Here is a 26387-nt window from a genome sequence, read left to right on the forward strand (position 1 = left end):
TTAGCTTCTTTTGTGAACTGCTTCAGAACTGATTTATATTTTTTGAAATAGCTTAGAAATTCTAGATCACTGTTCGTTTTTGAAAGTTTAAATAAAGCTCTCTTCTTGTTACAGGAGACTTTAATTGCTGCAGTAACCAAGATGTTTAGTTTCTATGTGTTTCTGCACTTGCATTTGTCTTTAGGGAAGGCTTTTTGAAACTATTCATTTAATTTTATTATGAAATGGTAGAACTTGTCATTTCTAATAGACTTACTAAGAGCTTTAGCCCATGGTTGATTAGCTAGCCACTGTAGAAAATATTCTATATTTCACTTGCTGAAGATCCGCTTATGTACAAGAAATTCCTCCACAGATGGAGGGCAGCTAAAGAGCACAGTAAGTTACTGTGGGTGATGATCACCATATCCCATGCTGAATGTCTGAGGTGACTATGTATCTACATTTACACAAACTTGTTCAGGCAGAGTATCACAATTTTTTGTAATAGTGGTTGGGGAGTTTGTTGTTACACAGAGGTTGTGACCTTTGATGACATTAAGAAAATTTTCTCTTTCTGTACTACTGCTCCAAAAATTGATATTAAAATCATCACATAGTACTACAGCTCTCTCATAACTTTTGAGTTTACTCACAGAAAGATCAAGATTCTTTAAAAAATCATATTGCTGTTTGGTTACCTATAGATGCGCAAATTTATTAGTTTCCCTGTGGTTAATTCTATGACTGTAACCTCAAACACCTTCTGCTCTGCAGTGTTACAGACAGAGCCCAGTGTCTTATAATCCAGGTTTTATTTGGCATGTGTACATCTTCTTCTATATTTTGATGTAGTTCTTCAATGGGAGCTTGTAAGTTTAAAGTTCTCAATTTCTGGGTTTTGTAAATAGTCATTGCACACCGAATATTCACACATGCACAAAATTAAAACATCTCTCCAGTCATCAGTAAGGAAAACACTGAGTTGATCAAGTTTGCTTGGTAGCGATTGCACATTGTGATAAACTAATTTTAGAACATAATTGTAATTTTGTTTTATTTCATCGCTTGTGGATGATGGTGATTCAAAATCGAATATTTTGTTTACTAAACCTTTTACATAACATTGCAAAAATGGTAATTTTTCTCATCTGTATTTAAACCCATGTGGGACAGAGGCCTTTATGACTCACATACACTGTCACTGAGTGGTGTAACATTGGTGAAGAGATTTATTGACCTAAAAAATCATTTCTCTTGTCCTGCTGGTGCACTATTTCACTGACCTGGTATTTAGTGTGTTTTTTTCTTGAGAGTCTGTGATTTTTGTCATTGAGGGCTATAGTCTCTGTAGCATGGTACTGCATGTCCAGTTTAATGCTTACTGTTTCTTGGATCCATATTATTACAAAATCCTTCCCTAGTGTGTTGAGGTGTAGACCCTAGGTTGCGAGATATTTTCTTCCTGTGCAGCTTATGTTGGAATAATTTTCAAACATTGTGCATTTAATCACAGGTGACTTATTTCAGTGTATGTTTCCATACAGTCGTCTTAACTCTCACCCTGGCCACTATGCTGTTACCATTGAAATACATACCACACTCAAAATAAAAAGTTAAAAGTCCATGAAGTGATAACTACAGGCGCACCTGGCACAGATATTCACTGAAATCAGTCTTTCCAATTGTAAGAGGCAAGGGGATTCACTGAAATCAAGCACCTCAGTGGTGACATGCAAAATATCTTGATGGGAACTGAAGCAGGATAGGTGGTTAGGAAGTGACAAGTTGTTGCACAGACAGATGTCTCCTTTACCAATGTTAACTTTTCACCAAGAACAGTTTGTTCATATGATGCCTCATTTTCGAGATATTTAGTAGGATTAAGTTAAAACAGACACCACATAAATTAGGAAAACAAGAGTGGAACCCTTGAGCTAACCCAAATGTGATTGAAAGTTCTTATGATAGGTGTTCTGAAACTTTTGTACTTTATCATCTGCATGTCTAATGTACCCTTTTTTGTTGTGGTCAATATATTGAAAGCTTTAGTTAAGCCTAAAAATATACCTGCTGTTGGCTGTGTTTCATTAGTGTCTGTTAAAACAGAATTTGTGCATTCATAGATTGCAGTACAGTTGGTTTCTTACTTTGGAAACCATGCTGAGAACTGGTTAATACTCCATTCCTGTTTGTAAACTTCATTAATTTATTTTTCGATATTTTTTCCATTAGTTTTAGAAATCAGGGTGTTATTGTAATGGGGCCATAATTTATCACATTATCTTTCTTATCAACTTTGAATTTAAGAATAACTTTGGATATTTTTAGTTGATCAGGAAAAATGTCCATTTCTAATTAGTTGCATATATCAGTGAGACAATTACGCCCTGACGGGAGAGTTGTAAGATTCTGCTGGGTATACCATCAATTCCTGCTGAGTATGTTGTTTTTAGATCCGTAACATCATTGACTGTTTCCTTGCTGCTTACATGATCTACAAGCAATAATAACTTACAGCTGTTGATCTTATTTTCCACTGATTGATGATTTTCTACAAAGTTGGTTTTTATTAAATTTTCGTCTATTCCAGTCAAGTAGCTGTTGAATATATTAGCTGTTTCGCAATGCTTTGCAAGCCTTTTACAGTCATATAACAAGACAATATCCTCATTGGTTTTCTGTGGTCTTTTTTATGCTATCGCTCATAGCTTCTACTTTATTTGTAAATTTTTTTTATATACCTGACATTGTGCATTCTTTTGCTGTTTTATGACCTTTTGTAAAATTGTTGCGTATGCTTTGTAGTGAGTCTACCTGTCTGCTGTGACATTATTTTCCTCGCAGATTTCAAGCAGGTGTCTTTTTTCTGGCGAGAGGTTCTAATTCCTGTAGTAATCCAGCCATTACTTTTAGTATTATTTGCAATGGATCGAGTCCAATGTAATCAAACTTCGTGTTACCTTTCGAGACGTTTGGAATAGTTCACGAAACTACAGTTCAGCTGAGCCAACCTGGTTGAGAGATATTCCCTGTTTCGTATAGTCGAGCTGTTTTTCACAAATTTTTAAGTCGTTTGTCACAAACTGAAAAAAACATAGTTGTATCTTTACATTTAACACCGAACAGAGATATTTTATGTGTATAAAATCGTTACTATTAATTGTAACTACTATTATAATGGTTAAACACTAAAATGCTAACTGCAGGTATGGAATTTGAATTCGTTGTCTTTGGTTACCACAGTTGGTAGCTCTGAAGTTGGCATTATCTTTGAATGAATTGTTGCTGTTTTGTGTTTTCCTCTGTGCAGTGATAGTAGGCGCGGAGATGTGTGTAATGAAATCGATTGCATGTCAGATTACCCAAACCATGGCGTGAAAGGTGGAAACAGTGAGTGAAGTGCTGGGATGGTGGGGGACTAACAGGACATGATGTCCAGGCGGTGTAAGCGTGTATATTTATCACTTATGTAAAAGTTTTGATAGGGTTCCGCAACATTTAACAACTTTCGATCTACAAAATAGGCAATGAAAGCCTCGCAATATAAACATTGTGTTATACGGAATCGAAAATCAGATCTATCTATGTTCCTAGGTAATGCAGCTGTGGCAGAAAGACTGATAGATGGGGAGATTTTTTCGTCAGCACCGACGTTTGTTGTGTACCTGATAACCAGGTGACCAGAGTTGAAAATATATTTGCATAAATTTGGTACTGATTTATGGAAAAGACATCAAGATGTGAGTGAATAATACTTGTTATGACCCATTATTTTTGTTTGCAATATTTATTACTATATGATCACTATGAAGGTAGTGTTAGTAGTGATGAAATGTATAGTGATTTCATAACGTTGTGATAGTAATGGCTCGACCCCCAACTCTGAATTTCTTTTATCGCATACGTACGTTTGTATAGCATTTCTGGTAGCAGTCCTAAATTTGCCTAATCGTTAGTATTAATTGTTTTTGTGCCGTAGTGAGTGTTGCTGTCCGTAGTACGGAGTGCTTGATGCCTTCATTGCTCCAAGATAAGGTCCAAGCAATTAAGAATAGTGTTTCTCACAGTATAGTTGTGATCACTTCCTACGCACCAAAAAATTTCAATGACTCTTCATGTGTGCAAATTTTTTCAAGACGTTGGATTGATAAAGATATTGAAATGATATTGTTGAAACTGTAGTGGTTGTTTTAAAATACGTATGATGTACATGAAATGTTTAGATATATTTAAATACGAATTAAAGTAAAATTTAGCAACGTTCTGATAAAGAAAATTAAGTTTTAAGGAAGATAAACGAAAAGGGACTTTTGAGTTTCACCTTAAAATACAGTTCTTTAAATATTTGAGCTACATGGCAAAGAATTGTAGTAGAGCATGGTAAGCATATAAACACCTAAGATAGTAGCTTCCTCAGTTTGAAATACAGTAAATGTTCACCTAGAGAGGATCAGTTATCGGTGAGTATAGAATTCCAAGGTGTTGCATGGAAATTGGGCAGTAGAGCTAATAATAAACATGGTTACTGTCTTGAGAATGGTTCCTCTGCTAACAGAATAACAGCTGAGAGTCACATTGCATATTGTTTTACAGAGCTTTTTAATATTTACCTTGGAGTTTCTTTATAGTACACTGAATGTAGACCTTGGGGTAATTACTAGTTAGTTTGTAACCACAACTAAGATTTCTAAGGGGACACAGTCACACTCAAATGAAATCCTGATCAATGTTCATAAGCTGTGAAAAGACTGTAAATTATTCAGATTGATACTGCAGTGTGAAGTTAGATTGGGGCTTGTCTTCTTTTAGAGACTTGTGTGATGAGTCTTACTGCACCTACCATGACTGCCCTTAGGCTTACTCCATTGATTCACATTGTTGTGTCCCTCCCTCTACAAAAAATGTTCTGAAGATCAGCTCTTTAAAGTGTGTCTAGGTATATCAGTACAGAAGGTGAATGGGTTGTTTTGTGTGTCATCAGCATATGTAAAATGTATAACTTTTGCACCATGGTCATTCGTGTCAAGTCAACCAGCCCATCTCATTGGTTGTAGAAGATTTAGGTGAAACTGAGTCCATTTGTTCTCCCAGAAGGGATAAGTAGACATCAAATATTGGCATTTTATCACTTCTTTTATTTTGAGGGTTTTCAACATTGGGAAGTTTTGACTATAGTGAAAGGACAGTAATACTTTAAAGCAACCACTAAGGCAGGAAAAAATTATACATGCATTTTTATGTTTCATTTTGTTAGAAAACAGTTCAGTATTACTTCGAATATTGCATAAAGGGAGATGGGTAATTTTGAATTATTTTTTTCCAAAAGAATCTCTCAAACATGGGTTGTCATAGGTTATAGGAAGTTATTGGAGTTTTTGTTAAACTATGGTGTTTTTACTGTTATATTGGAAATTTAGGTCAGTTTTAATGGGTCATTTATCTTTTATATTTCAACAAATATTCGTAAGAGTAATTTTGTACGAGATTATATGCACAGTTTTGTTACTTTTAATGTTGTTGTGATCTTCAGTCCAGAGACTCTTTTGATGCAGCTCTCTATGCTAGTCTATCCTGTGCAAGCTTGCAACCTACATCCTTCTGAATCTGTTTAGTGTATTCATCTCTTGGTCTCCATATACGATTTTTACCCTCCACGCTGCCCTCCAATGCTAAATTTGTGATCCCTTGATGCCTCAGAACATGTCCCACCAACCAGTCCCTTCTTCTTGTCAAGTTGTGCCACAAACTACTCCTCTCCCCAATTCCATTCAACACCTCCTCATTAGTTGTGTGATCTACCCCATCTTCAGCATTCTTCTGTAGCACCATATTTTGAAAGCTTCCATTCTCTTCTTGTCCAAACTATTTATCGTCCACATTTCACTTCCATACATGGCTACACTCCATACAAATATTTTCAGAAATGACCTCCTCATACTTAAATCTATACTCTATGTTAACAAATTTCTCTTCTTCAGAAACGCTTTCCTTGCCATTGGCAGTCTACATTTTATATCCTCTCTATTTCGACCATCATCAGTTATTTTGCTCCCCAAATAGCAAAACTCTTCCTAATCTAATTCCCTCACCATCACCCGACTTAATTCAACTACATTCCAGTATCCTCGTTTTGCTTTTGTTGATGTTCATCTTATATCCTCCTATCATGTCACTGTCCATTCCGTTCAACTGCTCTTCCAGGTCCTTTGCTGTGTCTGACGGAATTACTATGTCATTGGCAAACATTAAAGTTTTTATTTCTTCTCCTTGGATTCTAATTCCTACTCCAAATTTTTCTTTTGCTTCCTTTACTGCTTGCACAATATATAGATTGAATAACATCGAGGGTAGGCTACGACCCTGTTTCACTCCCTTCCCAACCACAGCTTCCCTTTCATGTCCCTCAACTCTTATAACTGCCATCGGGTTTCTGTACAAATTGTAAATAGCCTTTCGCTCCCTGTATTTTACCCCTGCCACCTTCAGAATTTGAAAGCGAGTATTCCAGTCGATATTGTCAAAAGCTTTCTCTAAGTCTACAAATGCCAGAAACATAGGTCTGCCTTTCCTTAATCTATCTTCTAAGATAAGTCATTGGCTCAGTATTGCCTCGCGTGCTCCAACATTTCTACGGAATCCAAACTGATGTTCCCCAAGGTCGGCTTCTGCCAGTTTTTCCATTCATCTGTAAATAATTCGTATTAGTATTTTGCAGCTGTGACTTATTAAACTGGGTCTGAGGGTATTTTGCCTGTCTCATACATCTTGCTCACCAGATGGTAGAGTTTTGTCGTGGCTGGCTCTCCCAAGGCTATCAGTAGTTCTAATGGAATGTTGTCTACTCCCAGGGCCTTGTTTCGACATAGGTCTTTCAGTGCTCAGTCAAACTCTTCATGTAGTATCATACCTCCCATTTCATATTCTTCTACATCCTCTTCCATCTCCACAGTATTGCCCTCAAGTACATAGCCCTTGCATAGACCCTCTATATACTCCTTCCATCTTTCTGTTTTCCCTTCTTTGCTTAGTACTGGTTTTCCATCTGAGCCCTTGATATTCATACAAGTGGTTCTCTTTTCTCCAAAAGTCTCTTTAATTTTCCTGTAGGCAGTATCTCTCACCCCCTAGTGATATATGCCTCTACATCCTCACATTTATCCTCTAGCCACCCCTGCTTAGACATTTTGCACTTCCTGTCGATCTCATTTTTGAGACGTTTGTATTCAATTTTGACTGCTTCATTTACTACATTTTTATATTTTCTCCTTTCACCAATTAAATTCAATATCTCTTCTGTTACACAGGGATTTCTACTAGCCCTAGTCTTTTTACCTACTTTATCCTCTGCTGCCTTCACTATTTTATCCCTCAAAGCTACCCATTCTTCTTCTACTTTATTCCTTTCCCACGTTCTTGTCAATCATTCCCTAATGCTCTCCCTGAAAGTCTGTACAACCCCTGGTTCTTTCAGTTTATCTGGGTCCCATCTTCTTAAATTCCTGCCTTTTTGCAGTTTCTTCAGTTTGAATCTACAGTTCATAACCAATAGATTGTGGTCAGAGTCCTCATCTGCCCCTGGGATTGTCTTACAATTTAAAACCTGGTTCCTAAATCTCTGTCTTACCATTATATAATCTATCTGAAACCTTCCAGTGTCTCCAGGCCTCTTCCACGTATACAGCCTTCTGTAATGATTCTTAAACCAAGTGTTAGCTATGATTGTTATGCTCGGTGCAAAATTTTACCAGGTGGCTTCCTCTTTCATGCCTTACCCCATTCCGTATTCACCTACTACTTTTCCTTGTCTTCCTTTTCATACTATAGAATTCCAGTCCCCCGTAACTATTAAATTTTCGTCTCCCTTCACTCTCTGAATAATTTATTTTATCTCATCATACATTTCTTCGATCTGTTCATCTGTGAAGCTGGTTGGCATAAATACTTGTACTACAGTGGTAGACGTGGGCTTCATGTCTATCTTGGCTACAATGATGCTTTCACTATGCTGTTCGTAGTAGCTTACCCGCGCTCCTACTTTTTTTCATTCATTATTAAACCTACTCCTGCATTACCCCTATTTGATTTCATGTTTATAGCCCTGTATTCACCTGACCAAAAGTCTTGTTCCTCTTGGTACCGAACATCACAAATTCCCACTATATCCAACTTTAATCTGTCCATTTCCCTTTTTAAATTTTCTAATCTACCTGCCCGATTAAGGGTTCTGACATTCCACGCTCCGATCTGCATAACGCCACTTTTATATCTCCTGATAACGTCCTCCTGAGTAGTTCCTGCCTGGAGATCCAAATGGGGGACTATTTTACCTCCGGAAACCATGCCGTAAAGTTTCATGCCCTCGGGAAAAATTATGGCTGTAGTTTCCCCTTGCTTTCAGCCGTTTGCAGTTCCAGCACAGCAAGGTCGTTTTGGTTAGTGTTACAAGGCCAGATCAGTCAATCACCCAGACTGTTGCCCCTGCAACTAATGAAAAGGCTGCTGCCCCTCTTCAGGAGCCACGCGTTTGTGTGGCATGTCAACAGATACCCCTCCATTGTGGTTGCATCTAAGGTACGGCTATCTGTATTGCTGAGGCATGCAAGCCTCCCCACCAACGGCTAGGTTCATGGAGGGGAAGTACTTTTATTATTGCTCAGTTTTGAACCATGCCTGCCGATTTTGTTCATCAGTTTTTAAATGTCATATTAGCAGTATGTATTTTTATTACACACTGCTAATATGAAATTTAAAAACTGATGAACAAAAATCAGCAGGCATGGTTCAAAACTGACCAAGTGGGAATAGACAGTTTAATTGGTTGTAGACCATTATTAGATTTAGCCTATAGGCTAAAATGAGCTGGATGAAACAACAAAATTTAAAGAAAGAAATAACTATATCGAAACCAGATTTTTCACTCTTTTAATGCATGCTATGTAAAGTGTAAATAATTGACAATAGCAATACTTTTCAAGAAACTGATAGTTTTTGCCAGTTGTTTTAGGAGGTCCAACAGTAGTGAACATACGAGGAATTGGCACTGGGCAAATATTCTCTTATCGTGGCAATGGAATGAAAATGGTGGTCATGAAGGATATGGAGAAATAGAACAATAACAGCATGATCTGTTGTATTTACTTTTGGGATGATCCCAATGTACCTCATATTGTAATATTTATAAGCAACATAAATTTTTTTCACCGAGGAATGTCAGTTTATTCTATTGTTTGAGGGGTGGGCTCCATGTCATTACTGATCCTCTTTCCTTCCAACTTTCCTAATGTAGTAGCTTAGTTAGGGAAAATACTGCTTGCATGAAGTGTCTGAAGTTGTGCAAAACATTCTAAAAGGCTGGAACATGTCTGATTCACAAACTTCAGAAATAAAATAAAAATGAACTTTGGTGTTGTTAACATTACCAACCTGAAACAAATCTGATACAGGTAATCTTTGTAAAGGGATTAGTGAGCTTTACTTTGTTGGTAGTACACTACTGGCCATTGAAATTGCTGCACCAAGAAGAAATGCAGATGATAAACGGGTATTCCTTGTACAAATATATTATACTAGAACTGAAATGTGATTACATTTTCACGCAATTTGGGTGCATAGATCTGAGAAATCAGTATCCAGAACAACCACCTCTGGCCATAATAACGGCCTTGATACGCCTGGGCATTGAGTCAACAGATCTTGGATGGCGTTTACAGGTACAGCTGCCCATGCAGCTTCAACACGATACCACACTTCACCAAGAGTAGTGACTGGCATATTGTGATGAGCCAGTTGCTCGGACACCATTGACCAGACATTTTCAATTGGTGAGAGATCAGGAGAATGTACTGGTCAGGGCAGCTGTCAAACATTTTCTGTATCCAGAAAGTCCCGTACAGGACTTGCAACATGCAGTCGTAAATTATCCTGCTGAAATATAGGGTTTCGCAGGGATCGAATGAAGGGTAGAGCCACGGGTTGTAACACATCTGAAATGTAACGTCCACTGTTCAAAGTGCCGTCAATGCAAACAAGAAGTGACAGAGACGTGTAACCAATGGTACCCCATACCATCACGCTGGAGCACTGCAGCAATGACAGAAGGGGTCCAGGCCAGCTGCTGTCATTAAATAACACCTGACTTTCTCAGCATCATTTATTTCACACAAACACATGGCCACATAATGCTGTATGGTGTTTGCTACACATGGTAGACATTTGGGCCTGAATTTCACTTCCTGGCCCCCCTCCTGCAGACAAAAATTGCACTGCATCTCGCTGTTCTAATGATCCTTCCACAAATCTTCATGGATGTGCAATAACTAAAAAGAATCTTAAACTTATTTAGATTTAAGAAGTAATAATGTAAGTGTGTAATATTGTGAGATGGGTACAATTCCGAGGCTATTGTAGCAGTACATTATCAGACAGAAAATCATTTTCTTTACATTGATCACATTACTGTGCCAAACATACATAGAATTCAGATTTTACCTACTGCTAATGTTATTTGACATTATTAATATAATATATGCTACATCAGTCAGTTCTAGGGGAAAGAAATTGTCAGTTGCCACCAGAAAATCCATTAACATCCTCATAAAGTTTTATTAGAAGGTAAACTTTTTTATGGCTGCTTGTAACTTGTTGAAAATGTGTGTTTGAGTTACACATTTATGGAGCAAAGTGATATAAAATCTTGGTCATATTTCTAATGTTGTTTATATGAATAGAGTTGTTGCTTGAAAAAAATATATTTATGACAAATTTCAAGGAATAAATATGTTGGAATCAATGGTTACCATCCCCAGTCCCTTGAACAAGCATCTGCTGTATGTTCTTGAGTTGACTCTACAGATGTGTTTTACAAGCTTTGGAACTTGAGAAAATATAAAATTCTATCATCAAGTTGTTATCCCAAGAATTTAACTCATCAATGTCTTCTGTCAGCTTCTCGTCATATTTTAGACATGTGCTGGTAGGAAATCTTTTTAAAATTTCGGACTGCATATGGTGTCTTTCCAAATTTTGGTGACAGTGAATTGGCTAGAATCTTTTAGGTAGTGTATTGGGACACTGTAGGGTATACTTGGAAAGTAAAGTTATTTCTTCAGGTTATTACTATCATACATTCAACAGTTGCCAGATCCAAATCTTGTACACAAAAGTTGTAGACACTTGTTTGGTCCAGGCCTAAGGCAAGGCATTATCATTCAGGAAAAGTGAAGTTGAAGCCTCTTCTGGTAGCCAGAGTTAGGTTTTCATAATTTGCTTAAGGATGTGGTCAGTTTACATTCCATCCGTACTGTTCATGCTTGTGTTCAGTCTGCAAATATCAGATTGTTGATGTTACTTATTGTCGTCCTTTTGAGGTACTACTATAGCAAGTTGGAATGACTGACTGTTAGAGCTGTCCCCTTCTGTAGCATGGCCGCTATGTTTGCGACTAGTGCTGACTATCAGCAAACTACCAAACTACACTGTGGCGGAATATATGGAAAAAAACTTTTAGGGTTCCTCTTCAAAATGACATATGTATGATATCTGCACAGATTAGATTAGATTAGTTTTTCGTTCCATAGATCCGTGCTGAGGGGATCCTCGTGGATGTGGAACATGTCAATTTTTTTTTTTTTAAAGCTGAAATAACAATACTAATAGTATGAATATATACAATACATCATTTGTTTCTATTAAAAAATTCGTCAATGGAGTATAAGGAGTTGGCCATTAGTAAGTCTTTCAGGCTCCTTTTAAACTGATCTTTATTTGTAACTAAATTTTTTATGTTTACTGGCAAATTATTGAAGATGAGTGTTCCTGAGTAGTGGACCCCTTTTTGAACTAAAGTAAGTGCTTTTAAGTCCTTGTGCACATCATTTTTGTTCCTGGTATTGTATGTATGAACTGAGCTGTTTGTTGGAAATAGAGATATATTATTTAGGACAAATTTCATTAATGAGTAAATATACCGAGAGGCAGTAGTTAGTATACCCAGTTCTTTGAAGAGGTTTCTACAGGACGTCCGTGAATTTACTCCACAAATAATACGTATTACACACTTTTGGACTCTGAAAACTGATCTGAACTGAAGAGTTACCCCAAAATATTATACCATATGACATTATGGAATGAAAGTAGGCAAAGTATGCAAGCTTTTTCATTTTTATGTTGCCTCTGTCTGCTAACACTCGAATTGCAAATACAGATTTGTTAAGGCGTTTCTGCAGTTCTGTGGTGTGCTCTTCCCAACTGAATTTATTATCAAGTTGTAATCCCAGGAATTTAAGACTGTTCAACCTCTTCTATCTGCTCTTCTTTGTAATTTATGCATATGCTGGGTGGAAACCTCTTACAGGTTCTGAATTGCATATAGTGAGTCTTTTCGAAGTTTAATGTCAGTGAGTTTGCTTTAAACCATTTATTAATATCCATGAAAATATCATTAGCAGATCTTCCTAGAACTACACTTGACATACTATTTATTGCAATACTTGTCATCTGCAAACAAAACGAACTCTGCTTCTGGCAGTGTAACTGATGAGAGATCATTAATGTACACAAGAAAAAGCAATGGCCCTAAGATGGATCCTTGTGGGACACCACATGTAATTTCTTCCCATTCTGATGATGACTGATGACTTAATTCACTAGTCCCTTGCACTGACATCCTTTGTTTCCTGTTAGTGAGGTATGACTTGAACCATTTTGCAGCACTGCCCGTGACACCATAGAATTCTAATTTACTTAAAAGGATGTTGTGGTTCACACAATCAAATGCCTTTGACAAATCACAGAAAATACCTGCTGTTTGTAATTTGTTATTTAATGAATTAAGTACATTTTCACTGTAGGTGTAAATAGCCTTGTCGATATCAGAACCCTTCAGAAATCCAAACTGTGTTCTTGATAATATGTTATTTGTGGTCAGATGGTTGAGCAGCTGCCTGTACATTACTTTTTCTAAAATTTTTTCGAATGCTGGCAAAAGTGAAATTGGTCTGTAGTTTGATGGTATCTCTTTATCCCCTTTCTTGAATAGAGGCTTAATATCTGCATATTTTAGCCAGTCAGGAAATGTCCCAGTTATAATTGACTGGTTACACAAGTAACTTAGAATTGTACTAAACTCACAAGAACATGCCTTAATTAACTTTGTTGATATTTCATCGTACCCACTAGAATGCTTTGTTTTTAAAGATTTTATTATGGAAGTTATTTCTTTTGGTGAAGTGAGGGACATATTCATGTACCTGAAGCTATTTGTAAAGGCTATTTTCAGATATTCAAGGGCATTATTTACTGATCCTGACAATCCCATTCTATCAGTATCGGATATAAAGTACTTGTTAAATAGATTTGCCACACTATGCGCATCGGTTACTAATGTGTCATCTACCCTTAATGCTATTTGCTCCTGTTCCTTTCTGGTTCTACCAGTCTCCTCTTTCACTATATCCCATATTGTTTTTATTTTGTTCCCTGACATTGCTATCTTCTTCTCATAGTGCATTTGTTTAGATGTCTGAATTACTTTTTTTTAATATTTTACAGTATTCCTTGTATTTAGCTAAATCATCAGCATTGGAGCTATTCTTGGTCGACAGATACATTTTCCTTTTTGTCTTACAGGAAATCTTTATTCCTTGTGTAATCCATGGTTTTATTATAGACTTCTGTTTAATTTGAGTAACTTTTAGAGGAAAACAGTTTTCAAACATGGTACTGACATTGTTCATGAATGTGTTATAATTTTCATTCATGTCATGAGCACTATAAACATCTTTCCAGTTCATATCTTTGAGCAGTTTTCTAAAACACTCAATTTTTGGTTGATTGACTACTCTCCTGTACTCAGATTTAGCAGTCTTGATAATCTGCTTAGAATTTACATCTAAAACAAGGAGCTGATGTCATGATCTGATAGTCCATTTATAACAGGTTTTATGATATGATTTTGTTCCTTTGATTTGTCTATAAAAATGTTATCAATGGCTGTCCTTGAGGATTTAGTGATCCTAGTTGGAAAGTTTACAGTGTGAGTTAGATTGAAAGACAACATTACTAACTGCAGTGAATGTTTACTGGAAGATTGTATTAGAACATCTGTATTAAAGTCACCAGCAATCAAAATTTCTTTGTTTCTTCCTGTTAAATAACCCAAAAGAGCTTCTAGATGATCTAAGAATAGATTATAATTTCCTGCAGGTGCTCGGTAAATAGTTATTATTATATAGGATCTGTTATGGAACTCTACTTCTGTTGCACATGCTTCTAGATGCTGCTCTAAACAGAATTTATTAATGTCAATTTTCTTGAATTTATGGCAGTTTTTGATAAATGTGGCAACTCCTCCTTCATCCATATCTACTCTGCAGAAGTAGGAAGCTAGCTTAAATCCTGAAATGTCTAACAATTCATTTCATTGATACAAATGAGTAGTTCATCAACTTTATTTCTAAGTCCCGGAATGTTCTGGTGTAATAAAGATAACTGATACTGCATACTTATGGGATTGCAACTGCTTTGGCGAAGATGAACTGGCAGTTTCTGATTACTTTCTGTTAAACACTGTTTAAATGGAGGCTGTATGATAAAATCTGACTCCTGTTCATCTGTTTTCTCAAACTGAGTGTGTCTGCCAATCTTTCTTAAAACTCGTTTTCTTTCCCCCTTGCCTATCCTAAAAAAGGCATCCCTCTGACACCTGTGACCCCTGGTATTTTACCACTTGTGCCAGTGTCCCCCCCTTAAGTTTTCTGCAATCAACCCAGACAGTTTTCCCTTCCCTTTCCTATTGAGCTGAAGGCCATGCCTAGTGTAGTCCCACCTATCGATAGCATCCACAGGAATCAAACCAATATGGGACCCTATATCCTTCCTAAGCAGCCACTCAAACTCCAAGTTCACCCTCCCTACGGAAGAGTTCAAATGAGGCTGATCATGGCGTCTCAACACAGACACAAATCCCACACTCGTCTGCTTCGTTGCTGATGCTCTATCTTCACCAGGTCACTCTCTATGGAATATTCAGAGTCTCTGTCAATGCTATTTCCCGGACCACCCACTATAACCACGGCATCCTCCTTTGTGAAATCCTTGCATAAAGCACCTACATCCTCTGTTACCTGACCCAGATCTGCACTAGGCTTGAAAAAGTTTGTGACCTGGTACTCTGGACCTAGATTTTCCTGCAGTAGTTGGCCAACACCTCTACCATGGGAACTACCTAACAGAACTTTCTTTCTCTTTACAAATTTCCCTACCTTTTTCAAGTCCTTGAAAGCTTGTTGTGCCCTTTCTACAGCTTCAGCTACATGAGGCTCATCCGATTCTGACTGAGGCAACAGGTCAAATCTATTTTCAAGATTTATGACAAAGCTGTCTGATGCTCTCCTTTGCCTGTTCCCCCTATTACCTGTTGCCACTTCCCACCTCTGTTCACCCTTCTCCCTCTTTAACCTGTCCAGATCCTCCCTTGCCTTGTCTAGGTCAGCTGGAAGAGCTGCAATTTTCCCTTCCTGCTCCATATTTTCCTATCTCTACTGCAGATCCTACAATACCACTGGTGAGCCTCGTTTATATCCCCATCTCCCACGCCACTACATTCGCCCCAATGAAAGAAACTACAGCACCCATCACACCATACCCCGGAACTAACGATCCTACGGCATGTCACACACTTCTCACTCATGGTAAAAACCGAAATCGTATAAGCTGATTTAAGTAGTGACTAAAACGTAACCAAAGGACCATAGAACTATTCAGGCAGATATAAATAAATTGAAAGAGTACTGAATAAAAAAACTGGTGATTACATATAACTCACTGTTTACTTACGATACGCGCGCGTGAAATTAAGCCTAAAATCCGTGCTATAGGCGCGAGAAGGAAAATACGCTTCTTATCCCGTTTAACCTTATTTTATACTTCACTACCACTTCCACTAATTCAACAACACTTATATTTATAACACCTGTACAAGTTTAAAAATAGCTTAATAACAACGCTTTTTATAATTATTTATTGCAGCAAATACTCGAAGAGTTGGTTCTTGTGCAATAAATAATTGAAACTGTTGCCAGACTTCATGTACACCCTGTATTTGAGAGGAGCCATTAATTTGCATAATTAGCAGTAGTAGTAGTAGTAGTAGTAGTAGTAGTAGAAGTAGATATCGAAGAATTTTGTATCTCCTCCCCCCCCCCTCCCCCCCCTAAAGTTGCAGTTTATTTTCTGTACTTGACTGGGTGTGTGCTAACCTCACTTCAGTTGCTTCTTTCCAAAAAACTTTTCTCTTCCGGTTTAATATCTCAGCCCATTCATGTGTGTTGCATTGTTTCTCCTTGTGATATGTAATATTAATGCTGATAATGGTGTTAAGGTTCTGTCCCCTTATGGTAGTTTGCTTAAGTTTTACCCAGAATTCTTCTCAATTACGATCACCTTCTGATGATTTTTTGGTGCTGTGGACTTGCTAATCAAGACCACTGGTATCATGCACAGCTCATCTCTGATGCAGTTGGTGCAAAGACAGTAAGAGTTGTAAATATATCCAGCAGTTATAAAATTGTAGCTCAACATTCTCTCACAAAACTGTTGCATTTTAAATTGTCTTGGAGTCTTACGGTACACTGTAACTGATCTCGAACTTCAAAGTCATTACATCAGTACATATCTAAATACACTAGTGTTCAAAATTAGAACAACAAACTGCTGTTTCCTCATCCTGTGTCTAATTCACGAATCATACAAACTGTCAACAGGTGTCCGTACCATTGTGTTCCGCACAAAAGATAGCATTCCAGTCAACGGACAACCATGTCAGTGATATGAAGTCAGGACACCTATCAAAAGGGTTAGTGTTTTCCAGGTAGTCTCACATCCACATTCACTGTGTACACAGTCACAGCTGGTGCAGTATGGCACAGAGAAGATGGCTACCAGGCTCTCTGTGGTGGAGGGCCATAGCAAGAATGGAAGCAGGACAGTTGCAATCTGGTGTTGTCCAATTGCTTAATGTGAATCATTCTTTTGCTTCTTGGATGTGCTGCACAGCAATTGGCATCTGACATGGCAACATACATAGGATGTGTTGGATTGAGACAAACTGCATACAGAAGGCTTCGGAAGAGTGACCTTTATTGTCGGAGATCTGCTGTATGTGTACCTCTGACACGTCTTCACAGAAGGGAACATCTAGAGTGGAGTCGTCAACATGTCACCTGATTTTCGAACAGTGGGCCAATGTCCTTTTCACCAATGAGTCCTGGTTTGGTCTGGAGAGTGATTCTTGATGTACTCGCGTCTGGAGGGAACATGGAACATGATTTCGGGACCCAAATGTGGGAAGAGATCGGTATCAAAGAGGATCCCTAATGGTGTAGGCAAGGATTATATTGACCACTTGAAAACCTCTTCATGAAACTTTGAACATAGCTGCTAAGGTTCAGTGACCGTGTCAGAATTATATTGGAACAAATAAGCCCTCGGTCCAGTGTGCGATTTGTGCTTTTACCAGTGGGGGGGATGTCTTAGGGGGTCAGTATAATTATATATGTTACTTGTTTGGACTGTGGTGTTACCCAAGGTTAAACAGTTATTTATAAATAGATGTTAATGCCGAAACTCAGTATTCACGCGTATGCACTATCAGAAAAGCCACCCCTTGTTTTATCTTTAAAAGTACATTATAGGTAAAGCTTATTTACAAAATCATCTGCATACAGGTATACAAGGGGAATTCAAAAAGTAAAGGCACATTTGTGAAAAGCTGTACTTATTCTGATGATAGAAACCTGAAACATGCGTTATTTTTCTACGTAACCTCCCTGGACTTCAGTGCAGTTTTCCCGACATTTTAAGAGTTTTTTTATTTCATCAGAAAATACGTTTATCGGTTGCATCTGTAACCAATTTTGCACCGCAGAAATGGCATCTTCATCACTTTCAAATCTTCTTCCCTGTAGTGCTTCCGTTAAGTGTCCAAATATGTGAAAATCGTTTGGAGCCAGGACTGGACTGTATAGTGGATGTTCCAGCACCTCGAATCTCAACTCCTTTATTGCGTCGGCTGTCCGTTTGGCAGAATGTGGGCGAGCGTTATCTTGCTGCAGGATGACACCTCTTCAGTTTTCCACATTTGAATCTGATTGCAGGTTTTAGTTTCGTACGCAACACATCACATGCACCATACAATCCAGACCTGGCTCTAAAGCCTCGTTTACGCTGGGGCGACGTCTTGCAACATTGGGGCATGCTACGGAAATGTGGCGTCCGTCATCTTGTCATTTAGTTCTAAATGTTTTGAAATGCTTAACTACTGCATAACACTTCTTCAAAATTAATAAGCAAACATATTAATAGTAAGACTGTATTAAAAACTTTCAGTGTTCGGCTCCACAAATTTAAATTATATGTAAAGTTTTACTCCAGTGCGTGGGAAATAAACATCCCAGGTTGGGATGCATAAACTAAAACCAGAGGGGGGGATGGTCTGATGCAGAGGGGGGGAAATCCCCCCCCATCCCCCCCTGCAAATCGCACACTGCCTCGGTCACAAAAATTAAGTCAAAATTGACCTGGTTTCAGCGCTACTATGAGCGTCGTCTTCAGAATTTTAAAACATATTAGGTATATAGTACATTAATAAAATTAAAGTTTGTACTGAATGGAAAAGATGCAGTACTTACAAGTCACATATTTAAAAAAAGATCTGAGCCAGAAAGGCGACGTCGTGACCAGTTGTGAGATGGCGAGCCGCTACGGGTTGCTCATACTGTGAACAAGGGTTGCAACGAGACTCTTTTCCAGTCAGTACAAATTTTAATTTTATTAATGTACTATATACCTAATATGTTTTAGAACAGTTAGTCTAATTCTGAAGAGGACGCTCATAGTAGTGTCGAAACCAGGTCAATTTTGACTTAATTTTTGTGACAAAGGGCTTATTTGTTCCAATATACCTCTTCATGAAATTGTGTTGGTGAATTGGCAATTTTTAAGTGCTGTCAGGCATCGTAATGAGATCTTGGGACCTCATGTGCAGTTGTTGTGAAATGCTGTGGGCCCAGACTTCACGTTGATGAATAATACTCGACCTCATAGAGCGTGGGTGGTTGATGTTTTCTTAGAAATGGAAGCTATTGCACGCATGGCGTGGCCTGCTCGCTCTCCCGATTTGAATCCCACAGAGTATGTCTGGGATGGACTAGGGAGACGGGATGCAGCACGTCAGCATCCACCAACCACTCTGCAAGAGTTATGAGCAGTTCTGCAGGAAGAATGGGCATTATTGCCTCAATGTGAAATTGATGACATCACTCACAGGATACCCTATCGTTGTCAGGCCTGTATTGCTGCCAGAGGTGGTCGCACCCCATACTGGACTCGTTAACCAGTTGTAGGAATGTGTGTACAAATCCGTCAAGTTGGAAAAAATTAAGAACATTTTTGTCTAGCATTACACATGTTGCAGTTGTTTACATTCTGTAATCGTTAGAGTATTTCTACTGTACCATCATCTGTTTATACTGTTGTGTAGCAAATTAAGTGCAACCTTCCAAAATTTCAGTTTGTTACTTTAATTTTGGGCAGAAGTCTAGTGACCAACGTTCAAGTTAGTAATGAGTGAACAAATTGTTTTTCAATTCTTTTGTTTTTGCATTTATTGGTGGCTCTTCTTCTCTGAGACCTCCGAAACAACTCCAAGTAGTCACAGCACAACACGACAACACAATTAAACAAGTAGGTCTACTAGGGTGACGTGCCTTGTGGACATTCTGAATGCGCCTTGTTTCAGGGATTTTATGTACAAATTATAAAACAACCTCAAACAATGGGATGCTCCCAACTACTTCTAAGCTACTTCAATTTTACATGATCATCTTTCTTCTAACATTGAAGAATAGGTGGAACATGTACCTCCAGACGACTTGGAGGTTCCACTTGAGAGAGAGAGAGAGAGAGAGAGAGAGAGAGAGAGAGAGAGAGGGGGGGGGGACATTACCAATTCTATTGCTACACTCTAGTCTCCTCTGTGGGTGAGAACGAGCGAGGTGGTGCAGTGGTTAGCACACTGGACTTGCATTCGGGAGGACGACAGTTCAATCCTGCATCCAGCCATCTTGATTTAGGTTTTCCGTAATTTCCCTAAATCACTCCAGGCAAATGCTGGGATGATTCCTTTGAAAGGGCACGGCCATCTTCCTTCCCTATCCTTCCCTAATCCGATGTGACCGATGACCTTCCAGTTTGGTCTCTTCCCCCAAACAACACTACTCTGTGGGTGAGGGTTGTTCTGTTTACCTGATAACTTTATTCCATTGTCAGATGTCCATTGTGCCATTTTCTATTTGTTTATTCATGCCCATGTATAAAACAGATCTTTAATGATATTTGCCAATGTTTCACAGAATTTCCTCCAATGTTTTGTAATCAATATTTTGTTATAATTTGTAGGAGGCTGAAACAATTCACACTATTCTGTTCTTTTATATGCGGCAGCTAAACCTCGGCAGGAGTCCTTGTGCCTGGATGAAGGTGGTGATGGAGCAGCTGAAGCAGCCTCAGGTCCTCAGTGGTTACGACCGGTGTCAGCCAGTGCAACGTTGTGCTTTAGTCAGGACTCAGATGACTCGTCAGGCCCAGCATCGCCCCTACCGTGTAGGCACCGTGCTTATCAGATGGTGCCACTGCACGCTATCCCTCGCTTTCTGCCACCTGTTGGGGTCTTTTGGGACATTGAAAATTGCCAGGTGGGCTGTATTTATTGAATGTGTTGTTAACTTACTGTAAGGGTTATGAAGTTGTGTTACTTGTTAAATGCTGTATATGGCCAGCTTCTACTGAACGTAACAACTGTTCAAGGTGGAGTTTTGCAGTAGGCCTAGCTAGCCCTGAAGAATAAATTTCACTTCAGTATTGCCATCTTTGAATCCCTGTTTCAGGTCCCAAAAGGTCGTTCAGCAGTGGCAGTGGTGCAGGTCATTAGAGACCGGTTCTTCAAAGGTTACAGAGAGGCGGAGTTCCTAGTTGTTTGTGATGTCAAGAAAGAAAATAATCAAATTGTTAAAGAGCTTAATGATGCCCAGGTAATGTAAATATATCTGCTGAAATTTCTCTGCTTTCAGGAATTGTCATTTGTCAGTATCTCTGAAATAAGGAATCGATAGAGAGAGAGAGAGAGAGAGAGAGAGAGAGAGAGAAATATACGCTTTAGTTAAAAATGAACTGAAATAAAATTTATGGCGTAGGAAAATGGGAACATGTGTCCGCACTCAGAATGTTAATCGAGTTTCATTCATGACAGCTGTGACCAAAGTGCTATTAACCAACATAGTACATCTCTAATCTGAGAGTTGTAGCTCACTGCTGTTCCATTTTTCACCCAGTGCATTCACTAGTCAGGAACAACTGATACCCAAAACTGAGTGTAAATGTTAAATGGTCATACAGGTTTCGTGTGTTTATAACTAAGCTGTGGTATAACAGCCTTACGTTTGGTGGACAAATCAAAGCCACGCTTTACAACCAACCAAAGCCATATAAAACAGCGGAAAATCCACGATGGATTGTAACAATATTATGAAAAGGATATTTGATACTCATCATATAGCAGAGATTCTGAGTTGCAGATAAAACACAACAAAAAGACTGTCAGAAAGTGAGCTTTCGCCCAACAAGGCCTTCGTCGAAAACACACACACACACACACACACACACACACACACACACACACACACACACACACACACACAAAAAAGCACGACCACAGTCTGTGGCTGCTGAGGCCAGACTGTTTGGCATAATTGATGACAAAATTACACACCAGTAATGAAGTTGGGTATTGAGATCTGGCCATGCAATTGTGAAATTATTTGTCGCTATTGAAGGACTTTAAAGAATTGGGTTTTATCCTCGGCGAATTGCAGTGGCATCACCTTGGATAATACAGAATTGGATTAACTATTCGAAATAAATGATTGAAAAGGGTACTTATCAGTGATTGGGGATGTTTGCGCTGGGGAATATGTTTTGCTGGTTTAAAACATTAACATGAGGATCTTAGAGAGTGTACTTTTTGTGGAGCATATGTCACTGTTCAACAACGATTTTCTTACTGTAACTAGTGATAATAAGATGGATAGAAATAATCTTCAGTGGCCTTTCCCTACATCTAGAGTTGGTCCACACCCAGTGACAGGCTTACAAGAACACGCTGTGCTTGCATGTGAAATTGTTGCATTTGTCTCATTCTGTGCGTGAATGTCAGGGTATCGGTCAGTATAATTCTGGTACCCTCATTGTGATATGTTTCTTCATACTATGGTGTGGTCAGTTACCCAGAGTGAGGATACTGTACATATTGTGTACCGAAGTCAGCCAAATTATCTGCCAACCTACATCTGTAGATGTTGTAGCTTAGTTTTGGAAATGGTTCAAATTAGAGCTACTTGGTTGGTGTGAAAAGGTGTCTAGGTTTAAATCCATAGAGATCATCTGAACTGATCCAAAGAAACTTCTGACTGACCTTGTAATATCCCATACCTGCTGGAATTGTGCATGCCTTACCTGGGCAAGATTAACAGTAAATAGTTTTGCTATCATATGGATTTAAATGCTGGATTAGTTGTGCAAGGTAGCTTTTAATGGTAGGAGTTTGAGATGGATATTGGCCTCCAGTCCAAACCACCCATTTTACAGACTAATCGTAAATGAACTGCGTATATTCTAATCATTTACGCTCTCAATATTTACGTTGTATTAAGAACATGTGTGTAGAGGAAGAAAAAATTATTCATCTGTAGGTGATCTATCCAATAATATCGGGAGACATTCACTTCTGTGTGGGATTAAACTGACATTAAATCGTGGTTCTCTTGGATGTAGTCATTATTAGTATACATTTTGTGTTCATCCATTATCAACATGGCAAATGGAGGAGACTAGACCATAACATGTATCCTGTAGAGATGTCTTTTGATCCAACAGCAGTAAAATTAAAGCTAGGCAGAAACAGCTTAATAATTTTAGGCCTATATAGATCACCAAATAGTGATGTAGATGAATTCTTCTACCATTTAGAACAACTTCTGGATAAACTATCAACAAACAAAAAACAGTTTATAACAATAGGAGATGTAAACATAGACTCTGTAGATATAACGTAAATTGTCTTAGGTATTTAGACTTGTTACATTGCTACAACCATATCCACATCAATTTGTTTCCAACTAGAATAACATTTGACTCAGTCTTGCATTGGCCATGTTGTAACAAATGGGGAAGAATTAGTGAAAAGAAGTATTGAAAACTCTCTCCCAGACCATAGAGTTTAAGGCAGACCACAAAATAGTTCCACAAAATGACTTACTTATACAAGAAACTCTGACTATAATAAACTTAGGGAGGACGTTGCACACAGAGACTGACAGAAGATACACAAATCAGATGATATTAAGTAGAAGTGGGGCCATTTCTGAGAAATAACCATATAGTTTTAATCGGGCATGTCAAATAATAAAAAAACTAAAACAAAATCAGTGTAAACAAAGAATCACAAAATTCTTTTGAAATCCACAAATTAAAGGAAAATATGGACACCTGTATGTGCTGTTCAGAGATAAGAAAATTCAGTACTTCCCAACAAAGTACAGCAACACCAGAAAAACATGCAGGGAGTCCCTGAAGACTCTAAAAGTGCGTTATTGTGCTGAACAAGTAAGTGAATCCAGTAATGTAGAAAAACAGCTTGGAATGCAGTAAACTAAGAGTGTGAAAAAAAAAGTCCAAGATGCAGTAATATAGCACTAGAGGAAAATGGAATGTTGGTGAGTGAGCCAAAGACAGTATGTGAAGCTTTAATAAGACATTTTAGTAAGGTAAATAAACAAGAAATTGAACCAACACTACAAATAAACCAAATAAAATAGTAATTCGTTGTTCCTAAGGAGTGTAACAGAATATGAGGTAATGAAAATAATCGTAAAATTCAAAATAAAAACATCTAGTGACTGAGATGATATATCTTCTAAATTACTTAAGGAATGCAAAAATGGATTAATAAAACAAGTAATACACTTAATAAACAGTTTAATTGGGCAGGGGACCATTCCAGAACATTTAAAAATTACTCATGTATGCCCAGTGTGTAAAAAGAGAGCAGCCACTGATATAAATAACTGCAGGCCAATGTCATTGACTTCAGCACTCAGTAGGTTGCTTGAAAGAGTAATTCTAGACCAACTGGAATCTTTCTTCATTAAACAACATGCAGCATGGGTTTTGAAAAGGGAGATCTACAATAACAGCAATAGCAACTTTCATCCATGAACTGATAGTCAGACTGGATAAAAGAAACAGTCATTGGGAATTTCCTGCTTTGATTCTGTGAATTGTGCAGTACTGTTATCCAAATTAGAAACTTCCAGTGTAAGAAGAGTAGCACTTAACTTCTTAAGTCTGTACCTCTGAGATAGAAGAAAGTGTACTAAACTGTGTTGTAAGAATACAAGCAAAATCTCAACAGTAAAATCAGCATACAAAACTCTCGACTGTGGGTTCCCCAGGGAAGTATTTTGGGGCCATTTTAGCGTATTGTCTATATTAATGACATAACACAGCTGCTAAACATAAAACTAGTGAACTACATTGATGATAGTCATTTAGTAGCTGGGCCTTGCTGATCAGCTAGCATTACAAAGCAATAAAGAGAACTCTGAACTAATCACAGAATATCTAACAATTAATGACCTTACGTTGAATAAGGACAAGACTGTTGTAATGAAGTTCTTTTTGAATTATAATCAATGCCATACTGATGAATCACTCTGTCCAGCTGACACTTATGATAAACAAAAGTTTTTAGGCATTGTGATTGACAAACATCTTACATGGAAAGAGCATATCAGCTACATCTGTTAAGATTAGCAGCAATTTTTACTTACTGAAACGTCTCTTAAATATAAATCCTCCTGTCCTTAAACAAGTGTGTTATGAATTAACACTCTTGCATTTGCAGTATGGGATTGAAATTTGGGGAATGGCCCCTACAGTTGACAGGGAAAAGATATCCAGGCTCCAAAAGAGAGCCGTTAGGATAATTACCAGTATAAGTAAATGCCAGTCCTGAGAGACTAATTCAAAAAATATAATTTATTTACTGTTTATTCATTATATGTCCTTATGACTATTTTTGTTTGTAAAAGAGAAAGATGAACTGAGCATAACGAATAGGGACATTCATAATTACAATACACGAACCAGATATGATTATCATAGGGTATTGACTAATAAGAGCTACAGATCACAGCTTGCAAAATAATATATCCAAGGAAATATTTTTAAATGAAAATTGAAACAGCTGTGAATTAAAAAATGTTTATACTCAGATTTCTGAGCTCCGTTACTGAAAATTCTAGTTTTGTATACCTCAGTATATTAATGGTGGTAAAGGTTTACAGAATAGTATATAATGTGTATTGGTATATAATATCTTTGTAAATGTACAAAAACTGATGATGTCAAAGACTTTAAAGTTGTTACGGATTATTATTATTATTATTATTATTATTATTATTATGGGTTATGTACATTTACATTGAGGCTGTACTGTGTGGGAAGCACGTAATGCCTCTGCCCTAAAGCATCACTAGTGCCCATCCTTGGGTGTGTTCTATGCAGATATCATCAGATCATTACTATGCAAAAATAAATTGATTGAAACATAAATATCATTTTGAGTACAAACAGGATTTCATTTTTTGCTTTTGGAGGTTTAATTGTTGAGCATTGCCTAGTTTTCATAAAAGTTATGACTTGGAAAATGTTGCAAATTCCTGGGAGATATTTTGGTGGTAAATGGTTTCTTTGTGTGTAATGTTCTTTAAGATGTAGAAGAAAATACTCATTATCGAGAGTGAGAAATAGAATTTTCTATCAGATTAAGAGAATACTTGATAGAGAAAAATGCAGAACTGCCATGCTATTGTGGTGAGTGAGGGGTAGTCCTGGAATAGTTGGGCATTCTTCTGAAAAAAGAAGTAACTACCAGAGCTCGTAAAATTTGCAGTAGGGTTGTTGGGGTAGATAATAAGACAGAGCAATACGTTCGGGGAGAGTATGGGTTTGTTTTGACAAGAAACTTTTCTAAACAATTGGTAAGAGCAGCATGATCCTAAGTGAAGCTTGGCTGACTGAATTTCAAGGTGCCATTGGAAGATAGTTTTGGCAAGAGAAAAGAAAATATGAATAATTTGCAGATATGAGAACTGGGAATAAGAAATGGAAGAAAGGCAAGAGAGAATAATGATGAATTATTTAGAAAAATTGCTAGTAATAATATTGATTTCCTGGTAACTGATTGCTGTACTAGAAATACAGGAGTGCAGGAAATATGGTCATGGGTGCAG

General features: G+C 37.8%; 1 protein-coding gene across 1 annotated transcript in view; it reads left to right on the forward strand.

The window, feature by feature from the left end:
• Positions 1-3302: 3302 nt before the first annotated feature.
• The window catches only part of LOC126235935 (meiosis regulator and mRNA stability factor 1), a 205841-nt gene continuing 182756 nt past the window's right edge, over positions 3303-26387 (forward strand). The window contains exons 1-4 of the mRNA XM_049944899.1: positions 3303-3426; positions 3577-3722; positions 20482-20732; positions 20925-21068. Coding sequence (XP_049800856.1) covers positions 3704-3722; positions 20482-20732; positions 20925-21068 — 414 coding nt within the window. The 5' untranslated portion in view covers positions 3303-3426; positions 3577-3703. The remainder of the gene's footprint in view (positions 3427-3576; positions 3723-20481; positions 20733-20924; positions 21069-26387) is intronic.

Source organism: Schistocerca nitens, chromosome 2 (assembly GCF_023898315.1).
Source record: "Schistocerca nitens isolate TAMUIC-IGC-003100 chromosome 2, iqSchNite1.1, whole genome shotgun sequence".
Taxonomy (NCBI): domain Eukaryota; kingdom Metazoa; phylum Arthropoda; class Insecta; order Orthoptera; family Acrididae; genus Schistocerca; species Schistocerca nitens.